The following is a 19,306-nucleotide window of genomic DNA, read 5'->3' as shown; positions in this document are numbered from 1 at the left end:
TACTTCCATATCATTTAGAGTAAACAAAGCTTTTTTTTTTTTTGAGCAAAGAATATTTTTCGAAATTTGTCCAACTGCATTTCCATAATCAATTTCTTTTGCGATCTAATAATTGGTAATATACTTTCTCGTATTTTAGGAAATATTATTTTTTGACATAAAAGTTGTTGCAGTTCATTTACGTCGCACTAGAGCTACACAATAGGCTATTGGCGACGGTCTGGGAAACATCCCTGAGAATGATCCGAAGACATGCCATCACAATTTTGATCCTCTGCAGAGGGGATGGCACCTACACTTCGGTAGCCAGACGACCTACACGCGAAATCGACCACTTTACGGTAGAACAGTTTAGCGAGGACCAATACCGCACACCCTCGATCCTTACGCAGACTGATTTAAGTAGTCACCCACCAGCACACTGACCGCAGCCAGTGATGCTTGACTTCGGTGATCTGCTGGAAACCGTGTCTTAACTATCAGTCCACTGCGGGACTTTGTAAAAAAAGGAAACACCAAGTGTTTATGAATCTCCAAAAACGAATACGTTACAAGCGTTAAATTAGCATGAGCTGAAAATATTAAGTGCTAATAGTATTGAATTAAAATGTGTTAAAAGTGTTTAATCAAAATGATTACATAAATGAAATTGAAAAAAAAAATTTCTTAAAAACCCGAAAATAAAAGTTTTGAGTTAGCATATCCCTCATATAAAATGTGTTAAAAGGTTTTGAATTAGAATTGTTGCTTCGCGGTTTCATTTACAAATCTTTCTCACTGGGGAAGACTCAATGGCAAATAACTTCCGTGCACTTTTTAAACACTCTTAACATGCAAAAAAAAAAATTAAAAAATAGTTTCGATTTCATTTCTTTCTAGAAAACACAATTAACGAGCATTAATAAGATGAAAGGTTACCCAAATGTATTTCTAATAATTTTTTTTTCAAAAACTGTAGAAGACAAGAGGAAATTCCTAATTGAAAAGCGGGTCATATTACAAGGAAAAGAAGGAAAAAAATCTTCCTAAACCCATTACGTGTTTTTATTCCTTTCCACAGATGATGAGGAAAATACTGGCTCGGTGAAGGGAAAAAAACTCTTTACACTCCTCGCATATTACAAAGATTTTTGTCTTCTGCTCTCTACCATCTGCTACCACTGTTCTGAATTGCAAAATGTATTCTGTATTTTTTTTTTATTCTTAACTCTTCTCATCTTCCTTTCTTATTTTTTTTTTCGCGTAAAGAAAGGGTGGTGCAGCTAAAAATTTTGATGTATTTAAAAATGTACGAAAGTTTTTTTCTTTGTTGAACGTACGCTAAAATAAGTCTTTTTTTTTTAGCAAAGAATGTTTACATTTTCTGCTTGTTCGAGTTGAAAACCCGCATCGGAAAACGTCTTCGAAAGGGCTGAGATAAAATTGAAGGGATTAAGTTATAGTTTCAAACTATTCTTAAAACTTATTTTAAAAACTAATTTCTTATTCGTAAAAAAAAATATGTTTTATTTACTGTGCATAAGCTGAAAATGTATGGAACTCATAAAATAAGTTAAAAATATAGAGAAAACATGGAAAATAATAAGGAGTAATGAAAAGAAAAATTATTAAAATAAAATATTTCTAACATATTTTATAAAAAATTTATTTTAAAAAATATTTAAAATTTTTTTAAAATTATATTTTAAAATGATTTAAAGATTTTTTTGCCTTTAAAATTTTTAAAAGACAGTAAGCATTTGTCAAAGTAGTTTATAATAAAAAGCAAATAAATCAAAATTAAAAACAAAACGAAAGAGCATTTTAAAGAAGCAAATTTACTTTCTGATTCTAAATGCATTTCTCTTTTTAAGCATAGTTACCAAGTTTTTTTAAACCCTCATCATACCTTACAACTGGATTTAAAAGACCCTCTTCATGCAAACATGCGGCCTGCTCTATTAACCAAGAGAGCACAGCCGTTTTCCGGTATTTATTATCGTTGTAGTCATTGCCCCCAAAATGATGTTTGAATTGTCGGAAGAAAGGAAAAGCACTGAGTGCAAGGTCTGGACTGTAGAGAGGGTGAGTCCAAAACTTCCCAAAAAAAAGAGTTAAAAAAAGCTGGGATCTGAGCTGCGGAGAAAGTCATTGTCATAGAGTAGCAAAATTACCCGCCAGAGTAGCAGGGGATTTCGCTACTTCACAAATAGTAACTTTGTAAATCTACCAGTCAATGTATGCAGCAGGCAGGGTTTTTGAAGACTAAAAATGTATCACTGACCATATCTCGTGCGTGGCTGGCGAGCTGTTAAATTTTAACATTTTAAAGACACAGAATGAACCGTAGAGTTTACCTACACAGCTGCGATTAAGTACAGTTGTTCCCAAAGAATGCCAGGGAGCCGCGATGGCTCAGGGGATCGAGCGTTCGCCTTCCAATGCGGCGAACTAGGTTCAAATCCCAGTCGAGACGAATTCCGCATCCAGTTTGCACCGACCACAGTGCTGATGTGAAATATCCTTAGTGGTAGACGGATCATGGGTTAAAGTCCCCTTGCAATCAGCCTAACCGAGATTATAGTGGTCTTCCTGTTCATGTAGCGCAAATGCGGGTTAGCTCCATCAAAGAGTCTTCCACGATGGCAAATTTCTCTCAATACTCGATCCAGGAGTTCCCTTGTCTTCTGGATTAGGTTCAAAATTACAAGGCTACGGAATTGTCGTAAACCCATGAAATTGGGTCGGCTGTTCAACGACGGATATAAAATAAAATAAAAAAAGAATGTCAGGACACGACACAAGCACTCATTGCAACGTCACCTATTAGTCCACGCAACAAACTGCCCTTACTCACTCATATTTCTTGACAACCCTTGTATTTCTGGAAGTAACGTTGATATTTGCGTAAAAAATGAAGACAATAAAGGATTTTTAACCCCATTCTCAAAACTCGTTCTAAAAAAAAAATATATGAAAAAATATTTTGCATAGTCATTTAATTATATTTTGTATATTTGTAAACATTAATACCGTACAGTATCACCTGATAATTAAGATTTTACATAAAATCTTATAGTGTGTCTAATAATTTGGCCTCTATATCTCTACATTAATAATTATAGTTTAATAATCCTATAGAGGAGAGTCGGGTAGCCCCGCCCACTTTATGAGTATTGCTTATATTTCTGTATAATATTGAGTAATAATCAGTATTTTTGTATGTTTCTATTGTTTTATCATCTAATTAAATAATGCAAAAAGGATAAACCAAAAAAGAATAGTTTAACTTAAAAAAATAGAAATTTAAGAAATCTGACTACTGTATTCAACATATTTTCAAAACTATTGTTTACCATGTTACCAGCTGCATAAATGCTTGAAACTTTGAAAATAATCTTTTTTAATATAACAATTAATGCCCCATTGACTGCAAAAAATATTCTGTACATATGAAAATGACAGTGGGCGGGGGTATCCCCAGGGCAGGGGTACCCGACACTTCCCTATATACTTTTATTGATTCAGAAAATGTAAAATAAATTGTATTCTATAGTTTTGTTATTTGAATTAGCAAAGAAAATTACTTTTTGGCATTTGACTAAAAAAAAGCAATTTACATTTAAACAAAATCATAACTAGTAAATAAATAAAGGCGAATAATTTTTGTAAATCCGAAAATTTCTCTTAAATTTTTTGCTTAATATTTTTCGTTTCAGTTTTGCATAATATATGAATATTTCGTGCATTTAATGTGCTTACACAAAAGTGACATGCCCTTTTCATTCAACATAAAAAACATAGTTTTAAAAAACTTTATTCTATCAAATTATTTCCTCTTTAAAGTTTTGAGAATGTTAGATTTTAAATGTGGGAACGTTACTAAATTGCTGATTGGTGATAAAATGGAGCGAAATTTATTTTTCAACGTTCATCAGAAAACAATTGCTCCTTGTATTGACATCAAGCACATATGTCAAGTTTGATTTAAGAACTCCAACTCATCTCAATGTGGTTAAAATTTCTATTGAACATCCATTCTCCCTTTACTAGAACATCCATAAAATTTCTATTGAAGATATTGAACATCCATTAAAATTCTATTGAACATTCCAATCCATTTGGAAATAAATGATGCTTATGCTGTTATGAAACGTATGAAATTTGTAATATCAGCCAACATAGAGTGCCAGTTAAGATTTAATCCTTCTAGTTCATTGGAAAGTGCTCAAAACTTCGCACGGAGAAAAATATTCTAGTAAAATTTCCATACTTTATGGTAAAGACATTTCTGGAAATAGCAATAGAGTAATTCTGGTAACAAAACCAAAATATATAGTATTTAAACCATTCATATAGTAATTTTCATATGGTAATGGTTAACCAGAAATTCTGGTTTTAAGACATTCTAGTTCTTATTACCATATATTTAGAAACAAGTACATAACCAAAAAGTAAATTTAATTGAAAAAATAGTTTTAAACCCGTTCTCTGAGACATCGTAATAAAATCATGACATTTTAACACATTTGCGTAGTAAATTTTACCATATTATGAAAACTTTTACCAGCGGTAAGTTTTATTGGGTAATAAAACTGCTCCAATATTTACATACAATTGCCAAGAATTGGCAATAACTTCTGGTATCATTGTACACAGGTAAAAGTTTTGTCTAACTTGTCGGAAGCCACACAATATCATGTTTCTGAAATGTTGTCTATAGTGAGATGTCCATATGAGTCACGGAATCAAATTTTCGATATTTAAGATAGAGATGTATATTTAAGGCAAGTTTATTTCTGAACAAATTTTCATTACTTTTGTATGTAAATTATTTAACTCCATACATTCTGCTATCATCACGAACGCGTCGTGTTGATCTATACACATAACAAAAATTTATCAAATCAAGCTCATCAAATAACCAAGCTTAAATCAAGCCTATCAAATAATTATGTATTAAAAAGTGCATCCATGTCATCATAGTTCTAAATAAATATAAAAAACTTGTTTGAAAGGTGAATATGAATTTAACAATTGGTACTTATGTTTTTGTATATGAATATGACTTATTACTCTGAATAATTTGAAGTTAAAATTTATAATACAGTTTATTTATGTAATTGGCGTATTTTTTAAATTCTCAATCAAAAATTGAAAATATTTAATATTTACTACTAATGGTAAATCTAAAATTGGGGACACAGTGATGAATTACAAACCAAAGACGTCACCGAACTCCATCTTACGACGAATTTTGAATCATTTATGTAATTTCTTTTTTTCTAAAATTGCAAGTTTTATCAAGGTTTAAAACCGCTTGGTAAATTAATTTTAAAAACTTTATACTTTAGTACAAATAACAAATGAGTTATTATACTAAAAATTAAAGCATTTTCTGAGAATTTGTCTATTTCAAATAAATATTAAATAAAAATTTTTGTTTCTTTTTTTTAACATATTATTGTTTTCTGCATTTGAAATATAAGAATTATTCAAACATAGAAAGGAAAGCAGAACATCGGAGAGCTGTACTCGATATAATTGGCTACCTCAGACAAATAAATATTAATTAAATCCTTTCTTAAACTACTTTCATCGGTATTGCTTGATGTTTCTCGATTAAAATATTAAGTTTAAGCATAGTGCCCTTTGACTTTATTACAATTCAGACTAATTGAACAGGTACATTTTTCAAATTTGCAAGTCAAACCATGTTATTTTTTTTAAAACATTAAATAGATATCCTTAATTTGGTTCATTGGTTGAACTGGACAGAGGATATTTCCCGAGTTGATGGTTCAAGTTTAATGGATTTCTCAGTTTAATAGAAACAATGGTTTCGTGATTGTGTTTTGATTAACTATTTGTGGAATTTATTTATTGTTGCCAAGAGAATTTATTAGTTTGGCAAACATGAGAAAATTTAAATGTTTTTTTTGAATAAATGTTTTTTATTCATTTTTTAAAAAAATTTTATTCGGAAATATACTTGATACAGGAGTTTCCTTGTCTTCTGGACTGGGTCCAAAATTACAAGATCACGGAGTTTAACATTCGTAGTCGTAAACCCAAGAATTGGGTCGGCTGTTCAACGATGGATATAAAATAAAAATAATTTCCAATTGATTGCTGCAAAAAATAAGAAATTCATTTAATAATCAAAATGTAAGTTCACATTGAATTCAGAAGGGTTTTTTCTCCTTTTCTGTAATACTGCTAAAAAGAACGGGATATTATCTCGATATATTAATAAGAGTTTAAAAAAAATGACTCTGGAGGCCCTGTTACAAAGCCCCGGAACTAATATGATTTCCGGGGATTTAATATCAATAAGTAAAGGTGATTTTTCTAATTTTATGCTCTTCACATATTTAATGTTTTTTCCGATACTTGAGTTTGAAGTTTCATAATAAGAAACATTTTATACCACTTTCAAGAAATGAAAGAAAAATAAATGGAAATATGTACATGGCTTTCAAAAAATCAATTCAGATTGTTGGAAAAAAATAGCGACTTTTTTCCCCTACCCCCATGCATGTCGCAGACGATGATGGCCAAAGAAAAGGGGTGATGCGTGGTGGAAAATGGCTCTCTTATCCATTTCACTACCTCGTTATCTCAAACATTTTCGGATATCTGCATATGCGATAGATTTTCGATGGCTTTATTCCAAAAACTGATGGAAACACTCTGTTCCGATGTTTAATGATCGAATCCATGATTTCAACGAAGGAATATCATTGTAATTTTTATCCTTATACTCATTGTTTTAATATTTTTTTCTCTCCATAACAAAAAGAATTTTTATATAAGCCTCTTTTAAATTTTTACCTGAATGATTGCTATGAAAAAGAGAGATTTCAAATTTAAGCGCATTAAGTTTCAATTCAACCAATTCAGAAAGTATAAAGTATAAGTATAGTGTAAATGAGTATGAAATTTTAAAAAGAGGAACTGGCGCTTTCAAAATTCATCGTTTTTATACACTGTTAAAATTTTCGTTTTAAAATTGTGGTAAAATAACTGGCAGCTGTCTGTCCATCCGATTAACCGTAAAAATTACGGTTATGGTTTTGAAAACATTTACAAAAAATACAGTTATAAAACCATGAATACAAAACTATACAGTTTATTTAATCATTTACAACTAGCATTTTTCATAAAAGTAAAAACTAATTAATTATTTAACTAGACATAGGAGCTCGGCATTCCGTACGGTAATAGGCATTGGAGAGTGCGGGCACAGGAAATGCTTAATGTGTTGCAGGGAATAGAGGAAATATTGTGGTGTCAACACTAGGACTCGAACTCCAGCTCGGCCGGTTATGAGATTGACAGATAAGCCCGCTCGGCTATGATGTGTACTCAGTTGCAAAGAATTAAGTAGCTTCATTAGGTGGTTCTATTTGGTGAGATAAGATTCTGGTTGCTTAGCCGTATTAGGTGAAAGCAGTTAATAAACAGTTTTTCTCAAACTTAACAGTTTGATTACCATTTTATTTATGGTAATTTGACTGTTTAAATTAAATATGGCTAAATAACCATTCGCTAAATTGTTATTTAACCATTTTTCCGAGAAATTTCTAACAGTGTAAAATAGACAAGGTATAAGTTCGGGAAATGTATAGAGCAAAGTTTCTAAAGCTATTCAAATTTTAAACTAAAAAAAACGAAAATAACAAACATTTTGCAAGTGATGTTAAGAATCAGCGGATATACTGTCAAATTACAATAAAACACTTTACATGCATTCTTTACAGTGAAACTACAGTAATTTACTATATCTCCTTTTCAGTATTTGGTTTCATGTAGTACAAAAAATGAAAATACTTTAAATGAAATTAAAGAGCTATATATTTTTATATTGGAAGAAAATGTTGGAACGCACAGATTTTTTGAAATTTTTAAAACATAACTTCTCTAGCGTTAGTCACTGTTCACATCTGTATTCTGTGTTGTATCATTGCTTTAAAATAAGCCTTTCATGTTTAACATTTTAATATTTACTGTTTTTATATCATACAAATAACACTTTCTTGTTTCGTAGTTTTGCCTATTATGAGATTAAGAAGCATTTCAGAGCATGATTTTTCTGTTCATATTCCTAAAACATGAGTTAGTAAAGAGAGATTTTTTTAAATCTTTATTTTGTTTTTCTATCACTAAACTGAGCAAAAATATAATCAAAACTCTCAGAATGTGGTGAAATTTACTGTGTTTTCTGGCTCTATATGAACACCAAAAAAAACAGCAATTATTATTGTAGCGCTTTGGTAAAAGTACACATAAAATATGATTTTATCAGGATTAATTTAAAAGAGTCTATAATTTAAACATTTGCATGAATACAGATAATTTTAGATACCGGAAAAATCAGTTTAACAACCTATATTCCATTTAGTAAGCGCTTGCTAGCTTTGTTTTTTGGTATATTATTTTATTTCATTTTTTTTCAAAATAAGCTAGAAGATATCTTCTGCACAGTCAGAATTTCCATTTCAAAACTACGGTAAAACAGCCAGCAGCAATATGTCTATCTCATTAACCATAAGGTTAACGGTACAGAATTTTTTTTTTTACCATTTCGGTTTTGACCATTCCCTTTACAACTAGTTTATTTAAAAAGCCATAAATTCGAAACTATTCGGCTTTTTAAAAATTAAAAACTAGCAGAGTTTTAGAAACGTAAAAAAAGAAATTTAACCGTGAATAGAAGCTTGGCTTTCCGTTAGGTAATGGGCATTGGAGTGAAGTTGTGGTTGAGTTGTGTTTCATCTAAGGAACAGTGTAATTGTGCTTAATTAGTTGCTTCGCGTTCTAAGAAAGGGGAAATACTGGACGTTCTGTGTTAAGCAGTTCTATGATGCTGCATTTTTTGCGTGAGTAAGTATTGTATTCTAATATTCCAGGGTAACAAATTGGGAAGTGCAGAGCACTTAGAAATCTTCATGTGTCGAAGGGAATGGAGTATATATAGTGGTGTCAACGCTGGGACTCAAATTCTCGCTCTTTCGGTCATGAAATTGACAAATTACCCCTCCGGGCTATAACATGTATTTAGCTGCAAGGAACAAGTGGCTTAATTAGGTGGGCCTAGTTTGTTCGATAAAATTTGTTGATAAAATTTGATTGTTTAATCGTATTAGTTGATGGCAGTTAATAAGCGGTTTTTCTCACAATTAATTGTTTGAATACCATCTTATTTATGGCCATTTGGCTGTTTTGTTTGAATTCGGTAAAATGGCAATCAAATAAATTGTTATTTAACCATTTGTTCTGAGAAATTTCTATTAGTGAGCAATGCTTATTCAATGGGTAATAACATAGAATATACTAGTTAATAGTTTAAAATATTAAGAGAAAGCTATTAGTTATGTTCTGTTTTCTTACTTTCTCCTGTAATCATTATGTAAAAGAAAACAATTAATTAAATTTCAATTTAACAATTTTCTTCTAGAAATTTCTGACAGAGTGCTCATTTTTAAAAGCATGAAAAAGCGTATTTGTTAATATACAAATGTTTGAACAAGACTAAACCAAATCAAAAACTTAACGATTACGTATCCAAAACGAAAGGATAATTTAAAATCACCTTGCAAAACATTCAATAAATAGATACAACACAAAAAAACTTTAATAAATAAGAATTATAAAACCCAATATCTTAGCGATTGTGTTTCTTTAAAAAATATCTTAACTTGAATCTATATTTTAGCTTAAGAGAAAGATACTATTTTAGCGCTTTTATTCTAAGACAAGATCTTCAGCAGTTATGATAAGATGACAGCTATTTTCTGTTTTTTCTTGAGTTTATCTGAAGGGAAAAAAGAATAAAACTACAATCTGAACATCTCCAGTATGGTGTCAGCCTTTAAGAACAAATCTGCAGCGTATATTGTGGCATTATTTATCACTCTATATATCTTAGTAGAGCATCAGAATTATAATGTTCACTCAATATGAATGTTAAAAACTTAAGAGATCAATAATGTTGAGTAGCTTTTAATATTAATTCATTAACACAAATTTTATGAATATTTAACTCTCTCTTTTTGTGTCGAAAAGATATTACATTATATTATATTATATTATATTATATTATATTATATTATATTACATTACATTACATTTGATTACATTACATTACATTACATTACATTACATTACATTACATTACATTACATTACATTACATTATATTATATTACATTATATTATATTATATTATATTATAATATAATAATACATTAATCATAAAAATAAAATTTGTTCGTTGGTCAAACCTACACACAACACAGAGAGAATTCTAAGATGAATTTCAAATTGACTTAACATAATATAAATGAATTGAAATTAAATATTATAAAATGATTTAATATACTTGACACATATATAAATATTCAAACATAGTTATTTGTAATTAACAACTAAAACATACACACATTTTGAAAAGGTGATTTCGTTTTGCTTTGTTTTATGCTGGATGAGAGGATATCTTGATCACATTCATGTTATCTTGTATGCCAATGTAGTGGCGTTATCGAAAACGAGCGTTTTTGGAAGCGAAAATAATTATCATATGGTGTGAATGCGCTGAGATTGGCTTACGATTTTTCAAGTTTTGATGTTTTGACCATACAAGATTTTTTTTTAAATTTTTATCACTTCCAAAAACACCAATGTTGAGAGCTTGAAATATAAAGAAATGCCAAATCGAATATCGGATGTGGCTTGTTTATAATCTGTAATGATCTGGCGAGAGTTTGTTGTCAGTTTCAGCAATTTAACAGAAAATACAAAAAATAGCTTTAAATAGGTGTGCATGCATTTAGTTGCGTAATAAAGACTTATTGCACAACAAAAATTCAGATAATTTAATTTTTTTAATCTGTGAGAACTGTATGAACAGATTTTATAATTTTTATTTGGTTTCGTTCTGTTAAGCATAGTGCAAGTTTTGCTGAGATTCGCTCTGTAATACGCGGTTGTATGATTTACATACTAATTCTATTTTAAGAATCAGTACATATTTGCATTCAAAATTAATAATTCTTATATTTTACACTGTAAAAAAATTGCCTGTATTTAAACACCAAAAATGGTATCAACTACTTTATAACTGAGTAGTGTTTTATTAAGTGTTCCACTGCACCAAAACCAAGGATAATTCTTGGTATAGTTAAACACCTAAAATGATCTTTTAGATTACTTGGTGTAAAGCAACTGCCAGCATGTATGTTATATGGTAACGCAAATGTTTATAAATGCAGTATGATATTGATACTCATAAGAATCAATAAATTTATTTTTACGATACAGTATAAAGTAAGAATCATAAATTTGATGATTAAACCTATGCCCCTGAATTAGAAATGATAAATTTGAGATGCATAAACAATATTATATGCATCATAATTCATCATAGATTTAGGATGCATGAATACAATATTTCTCAAAATAAAATTTGTTCATTAATCAAGCGAACCCAGAGCACAGACAGAACATTAATATGAATTCGAGCGAAACCAAAATGAGGAGAAAGTAAATATTTTAAAATTAGTTCATACAATTGACAGATTTATGTAAATCTTTTAAGATCATAAATGTCATTATTATACAGCTAAAATCATACCTGAACATTCTAACAGTTTATATGGGCAGTCAAATCAATACGACAAGAAGATTTGAATTACTTGGCAAATAATTGACTACAATCAATAGTCTTGATAATTAGTAACGAGGATTGAAATTTACTTGGTATTAAATATGCAATGACCAGTTTGTCTATTCAATCCGGTAAGAACTCACATAGAACACTTCATGTAAACAAACCACCATCTTGGCCAACATATAGTGAGTATCTGCATAATTATTCGGCTTTAAATTTCTACTGAAGGTCCAAAAGCATTTATCATACACTTACGTACCATCATTTCACAAAAGAATTCAGTTTGAAAGTATAAATATGCACTAATTATTTGTCACACTAACGAAGCTTGAAGTGTGTAACAAAGCTTGATTCGTTAGTATCTCGAAGTTACACAATTATTAATGCAATTTTTAGGGTTTTCCAACACCGAATTTAGATAGATAGTAAATCACATTTTTATTAGTGTAAAGCAGAGATAATTTTGGATATATGTCTGTTTCATATTGTAGTATGTTTAATAAATAGTATTCAAAAAATACTAATTGTTTACCCATATAAAAGTTTTTAATTAAACGTAAATTAAAAAATATATAACTACATAAATAAATATAATTGCATAAAATTCTTTTAGATATCATGCGTTATCAATGTATGATATGTAGATAAGTATCAAATTAAATGTGCATAGTATTACCTTGAGGCCGGATCTTTCTGTAAATGCAATTTCTAATAAATGCACAGCTTAGAAGAAAGTAAACTCCTACATGATGAAAATTGCGATAAACCAAACTTTATTATTATTCTTTAATTGTTTACAATTATTGTACAAAAATAATATTTTTTTTTGCATTTTTTTATTGGAAGAAATTTTAAGGTGCATTTTTTAACACTTTGGACTTGATAAAAAAATCCAATAAACTTAAATAATAAGATATTTATGTTTCTTATAACTGTCCGAAAGGTAAATTGTATTAGATGGTATTTAAAATTTTCTTCTAAAGAGAGTAAATCAGTTATATTTTTATATAGACAATCATTTTTAAAAGCCTAAAAAATCGTGAAATAATATTTTCTAAGTGATAAAATATTGCCTGATATTGTACAGTATATAGGAAGTAAGGATATGAAAATATTCTTGGGAAATATCTCGGGTTTTATAAATAAAAATTAAAAATATAGAATTATAAAAATGAAAAGTATGCATGAGAAATCTAGGAAGTGTGAATAAATTTGAAATTTAGAATGTAATAAAGATGAATTTGATGTTTACCTCTTTGTTGCTGACATGCATTTTATGCCATCTGTTTATGCTTTATGATATTGTAGATATTGTAAGGAAAAATTTTGTTTCTCAAGCTTCACATTGTTGAATTTAGATTAACTTTTTCTTCATGCCCATGCATACGTAACGAGGTGTGCTAATGATAATCTGAAATGATTTTAATTTGGTTCTCTTTATTTCATTTGGAATTTATTTGAAGACTTTGTTGGATATTAGAATTTTGAATGAACTTTACATGAAATTAAGATGAATATCATGAAATAAAACTGCCGAGTCTCAATGTTCTTTTTAATGAAATATTTGTTAAAATGAAGTTTTAGTACAACAGTTTTGAGAAAATTGTCCCATATGGTCTCACTAGTTTATGCAGAGGAGCTGTCAAAATTTGTGACTCACAATGTAACATTTTCAAGATACCGTGTGACAAATTTAACAAAGAAACATTTCAAATACTAAATCTCATAAAGATATAATTTCATTTGCAAAAATATTACAAAATATTAAATATGGATGATATGGATTGTTCTATATAATATTTTAGAATTCAAAGGAATTACGAAAAAAAATTTAAAATAGAATCAGTAAATTAAATGAAACGTATGAAAATTTGTAATGACTAAGTGATGTTAAATAAATTTCAAAAACTCCAATAAATCTTGAAAAAGATATAAATTTTGAGAAACATTTCAGAAAACATTGAAATTATGCACAAAGTATACTAATATATAATACTTAAGAAATAATAAATACGTATATAAGATTTAAATATGTATATGCTATTACATAAGATTTTAAAGAAAAAACATGTGGTTAAAAACACTTTTGGATTTAGTTACTAAAAATTGAGACATTTAAAACTTTAAAATACACTGCAAAAAAATAATAATAAATAAATAAAAACGGATCAAATCACGGTAAAAAGTACTGTCAACCTGAATGCATCACTAATTAAATCTCAATTGCAATATAAAATTTTATACCTACATTTTTGCAATGAAATTTATTTAATTATAGCGATTCAGTGATTTTACGGTTAATATTATTGTAAAAATGAAGGTATATCAAATGCATTGTCATTAAAATTTTACGGAAAATGGAATTAACGGCAAAAGTGTTGGCAACCTGAGCTACTTTTTTACCGTAATTTCATCAGAAATTTTTTAGAGTATACTCTGTGAAAACGTTGGTGTAATATTGATCTGAGTTGAGTGCTAAAAAATTATAAAAATTGTGGAAATAACTACTTTTTTTCAATATAATACCAAATCAAGCATTATTACTTGCTTCAAAGAGTGTAGTTAAATCTTTAAACTAATAATTGATAAAGCTTACACCAACCTGCAGCTCATAGGTGAAGAATGTTTTGCTTACCTTACATTGAATTTATTGAGTGCAGTAAATTTAATGAATAATTATCGCATATTTAAACTTAATTCTCGTGTGAACTGATAGTAGGGAAAGTTTTAAACGTATTCCAAATGCTTTTGGACCATTATTAGAAGTTAAAAGGCGAACAAATGCGCAATAATTGCGCAATTTAATTGTATCTATGCATCCTAAATATATTATATCTTATGATGCACATGGAATTGTGTATATTCTTCTTAAATTTATCGAATAAGTATCATCATCAAATTTATGATTGTTTTTTAGATCCTTTCGCAAAAGTAACTTCTCCGATTTTTAAGTGTCCCATATCTTTCTGCAATTATAAACTTTAGTGTAATTGAATAACAAGTATGTAGGTGGCTACTTTACTCTAAGTAGTGTAAAAGAGCAATCTAGGTGTTTACCGGGAACTATCATTGGTTTTTTTCGTAGTGGACTATTTAGTGAAACACCGCCTCGATGAAAATAATTGCTGCCATTTTTGATGTTTACATACACGAATTTTTTTTTACTGTGCGTAGCCACAGACAGCAAATAATGTGGCACAACTGAGAAGTAGTATAGACATTTCTCTCTAGAGCATTCCTGTTCTGTTTTAGTACTGGTGTGTCCCTAGGGGCTATTATTGTCCGGGATTTAGCTGATTGTATTTGTTCCTCCCTCTGCTCCCCTTGATGGATCACCTGATCCTGTGCTTTTCTTTAGACCATTGCCTCTTCTTTAGATCTTCTTTACACTCTTTCTCACAGACGCATATAATATATATATATATATATATATATATATATATCGCTTTCCCTCACGAAAATAGGATTAAATAGGATTAATGTGCAATTTCGAATGAAATTATTATGTTTCAAGAGCTATTGTTTGTTATAGACCTAAGTTTTTGTACAGATCTAATGTTTTGTATCTGTGTATCGATATGTTTCTTAAAAAAGTTTTATAATTTATTCTACCATAAAACAAATTGTTACAAATAAAGCATGAAAAATAATTTCATTTGTGCTTCAAAACTGCTTGAAAAGTGATGTAAAGCCTATCAAAAACACCTGGTTTTATACATCAAGCTATTATTTATTTTGTTTGTATGAGTTGTTTTGAATGGTTTTCGAACTTTAAAATAAAATTTTTATTAGTCTTTAAGAATTACTCGAAAAAGTTACCTTCATTTGAATGAATATTTCTGCTGCTATAGTAGAAAATGTAAAGCAAAAAATTAGTTTCTTATAAAAATGTCCATACCTTCATAAAAATTTAAGTTAGGCTTACAAAATTTTGTGTAGTAATTGCATATGATAACGAAAATAATTGATATGAGCTACAAGTCTATTACTATAATTTTTTGGCATGGGGTGTTCAAAATTATTTTGCTTTCGTTCGTAATTCATTGCCAGTCTCCCAAACTGCTACAATCTATAAACTTTACTTATAGGTATGAGAAATCATATGACTCAAACACTTCTGTAATTTTAAAATAATTCTATAAGTATTTTGTGAGAAATGAGGCAGAATGAGTTAATATAGAAGTGTTTGCATTTTTTTCCAACCCCTGTAACTACGAATACCATTAGACTGTTTAAATGAGTAATGATTTTACTTATAATAATATATTTCCTTTTAAGTAGTTAATGCGTAAATTAAATATATTTATTTAATTTTTTAGTGGGAAAGCAAACTTCAGACAAATCGAAAAGAAAATTTTAGACAGTATTATCGGACCTGGAAGATATGACAGTAGGATACGTCCTCACGGTATCAACAATACAGGTAAGTAACTCACTATTATCCGTAAAAGAGAACTAACGTTTTGATACCTTATGTTTAATAAGGTTGCTAAAGTAAATAATAATTTAACGGGATATCAACATATGCCAAGCTCTCAATAAACAGGAGTATTTGCTTATGAATTGAATTCAAAGACTGCAAGGAATACATATTCTGAGATATGAAATACGTAATCAATATCGTTGCAAAATGCATTGAATATCTGAAGATAGATATTCTGCATTTTACACTGAGAAAAAAAAATTAAGCCTATGCTACCAAAATATGGTCAAATCTACCGTGTTACTGACTCTATGGAGACACCAAAAAGCTCAGATTTTTTTGCCGAAGAGCTCTAGTAATGATTCTAATAAACTTGAAAAATATAACTTATAAAATATATTTTCATAATCTGTGCTAAAATTTGGTAAATGTGGTAAAATTTGGTAGCTTTTTCATACCTTAGAGCACAACATAGAAACTATTTATTAAGTTAGATTTGCTTTCCCGTTTTGTATTTTTTTAAACCGCTTCCTTTATCAATATTTTTGGGGAAAAAATGCAAAAAATCAGCAATTTTTTTTAATTTCATTAATAAATACAAGGAACTAAAACAAAACATAATACACAAGTTTTGAGTTGAAATTTTAATTTTTCGCGCATAAAAAACATTTAATTTATCATCAATCCCACTGTTTGAAACAGCGCTAGAAGTATTTTTCTGTTAGCTGCCTAATAGCGCGAGCCGCTTTACAACATCAACGGAATAAAATCTTGCTCCTTTCAGTTTAGGTTTATTCTTAAGAAACACATAAAACTTGCATAGTTCTAGATCTGGCAACTAAGATTGCTGGTATAATTTCTGGATACTATACTTGGCAAGAAAGTTTTGACGGACAATGCAGAATAGGTTGGGCATAATTATCTTAACCATTTTGGCTATCTTAGACCCATTTAATCACTGAAAAGCTCACGTATTCATCCAATATTCATAGCTGAGCCGTGGTGGCTCAGGGGATAGATCGTTAATTTTCCAATAGGTGAACAGGTGAAGCTAAGGTCCAATAGGTGAAGCTAAGTTAAAATCCTAGTAATGGCTGATAGATACGAAAGCCACACCCGGCTCGCACTGACTACAGTGCTGACATAAAATACCCTCAGTGGTAGACGAATCATGGGTTAGAGTCCCATTGTCGTCAGATTTTCTTCTCCGTGCAACAAAAATGGTTAGTTCAAAAAAGGGTTAGTTCCATCAAAAAGTCCTCCACTGTGGCAAATTTCTTCCAACACTCGATCCAGAAGTTCCTTTGTCTTCTGGTCTGGGCTCAAAAATACAAGGCTACGTAGTTGAACATTGGTAGTTGTAAACTCAGAATTGGGTCGGCTGTTCAACCCTGGTTATTAAAAAATAATATTCATTGCTGGGGCTGGGATAGAGCGATTAGTAAGGAGTTGGACTCGTGTTCATGAGAACAAGAGTTTGAATCTTACCGGCCAAAGAATCTCCGTGTATTAAATGGTGACTGGTGCAGATAAAATCGGCTGGGGTCACAAAGTCCTCCAAGTTCCCAGAACAAATCAATACTTCTGGCGGTACTGGACCAAGGAGTTCCCTTATCTTCTGGATTGGGTTCAAAACTACAAGGTTGCGAGGTTGAGCATTGGCTGTCGTACGTCGTTGGCTGTTCAATGATAGTTATAAAATAAAATTAAATATAGATTGCTATACGCTTTTTTGCAAGGTTTCAATAACGACTGTTCCGCGTTTCTTGTGAAATGTTACGATATTTCGTTCAAATACAACACTTATAACTTTTTTGTTAAAATAAAACAGCAACTCTTATACAAACGTAGCTTACTGCTAGGCTAAATTTTTAGAGACACAGAAGCCCTTTCGAAATAAAAGACTGCACACTACGCAGCTATCGATCGTTTAGACAAGACGCGTACGTTATTCTGCAAGAGCCCTACTTCAAGTATTTATTTCTCGTATTTTAACAATTCCTTAGGTCCCAAATTTTAATAGGCAAAAGCCAGTGAATAATTAAATATTGCCTGCAGGAAAATTATATTCCTCAGAGTTTGAAAAAGGTTTTGAACGACGTATCATCGATGAACTTTTGATTCCAGACGCAGCTCAAAATGCAGGAAAATAGGCATAGCTAAGGCACATAGAAAAATTGACACAGCTAAAATTCCATTTTTAAGAAATGGATGTAACAAAAAATTCAACCTTACCGTGTTCAACCCAAATTTCACAAATAAACGTTTAATACTTGCACAACGATTAATACTTTCAAAACACTAAGCATGGACATGAACGTGCATATTTCCGAACTTCGGATCGGGGTGGCTGGGTCTATTATAGTTGTAACTTTTAAGGCGATCTCTTCATACTCAAAATTCTAAACAATTATGATTTCTGAAGATCTAAATTCGTGCAGCGTAAATTTAATTCCCCCAATATATAAAATTGCAAGATTCATGAAAATCTTTAAAAAGCAACTGTTCACATATTTTTTTTTATTATTAATATTAAAGAAGATAATCAAAGAAATCTACTAAGTGCTTTAAAATAAGGGATGACATCACATAGAGAATTTATATCATTAATTTATTTATTAATTTATTGTTTAGAAAAAAGCAATTTTCATAAAAGGAGTTCGGAATCGAATGCTGTGTCAATTTTCTCGACAGCGTATTTTTGGATGCTATGTTTTATCTACTGTCCCTATGTTTAAGATGACTTTCGTATTAAAAACATTTTTTCAGTGTATTTAGCCAATTTCAAGTGAATGATACACTATAACTCGTTAAGAATTCAACGAACTGAAATATTTCTTCAATTCTTTCCCATTTCATTGGATTTTTGTTATGAAATAAGAACTCTGAGGAATTTGATATTTTTGTTATTAGAAGCAGCTAATTTGTCTGCTTCTGAGAAAATAGTACAATAATAACGAGTAAAAATGGCATTTCAAAAATTTTTTATAATATCTAGATTACGTAAATAAGAGCAAAATCTTCTTATTTGATATCATACGTCTTCTAGCCTTCCATGATTTTTTCTGATTCCATGAATGCATGTCTTCTAATACATCGTTTGTCTATGGTATACTGGAATGTCTCTAATTCTCTATCATTTGATCATTCCTTTTTACCTTCCGAGAATTTTTTGTCCAGTTTTTTATGAGATAGTGTCCCCAGAGAAGTACAGCTGAAGTACAGACACAAGTC

General features: G+C 29.9%; 1 protein-coding gene across 4 annotated transcripts in view; it reads left to right on the top strand.

The window, feature by feature from the left end:
- The window catches only part of LOC107449143 (glutamate-gated chloride channel-like), a 337,741-nt gene that overhangs the window by 173,162 nt on the left and 145,273 nt on the right, over window positions 1-19,306 (top strand). For all 4 annotated transcript variants that reach the window (XM_016064935.3, XM_071188006.1, XM_071188007.1 and 1 more), the window contains exon 4: window positions 15,969-16,072. In XM_016064935.3, coding sequence (XP_015920421.1) covers window positions 15,969-16,072 — 104 coding nt within the window. The remainder of the gene's footprint in view (window positions 1-15,968; window positions 16,073-19,306) is intronic.

Source organism: Parasteatoda tepidariorum, chromosome X2 (assembly GCF_043381705.1).
Source record: "Parasteatoda tepidariorum isolate YZ-2023 chromosome X2, CAS_Ptep_4.0, whole genome shotgun sequence".
Taxonomy (NCBI): Eukaryota; Metazoa; Arthropoda; class Arachnida; order Araneae; family Theridiidae; genus Parasteatoda; species Parasteatoda tepidariorum.
This window is presented reverse-complemented; position numbering and strand designations above follow the sequence as displayed.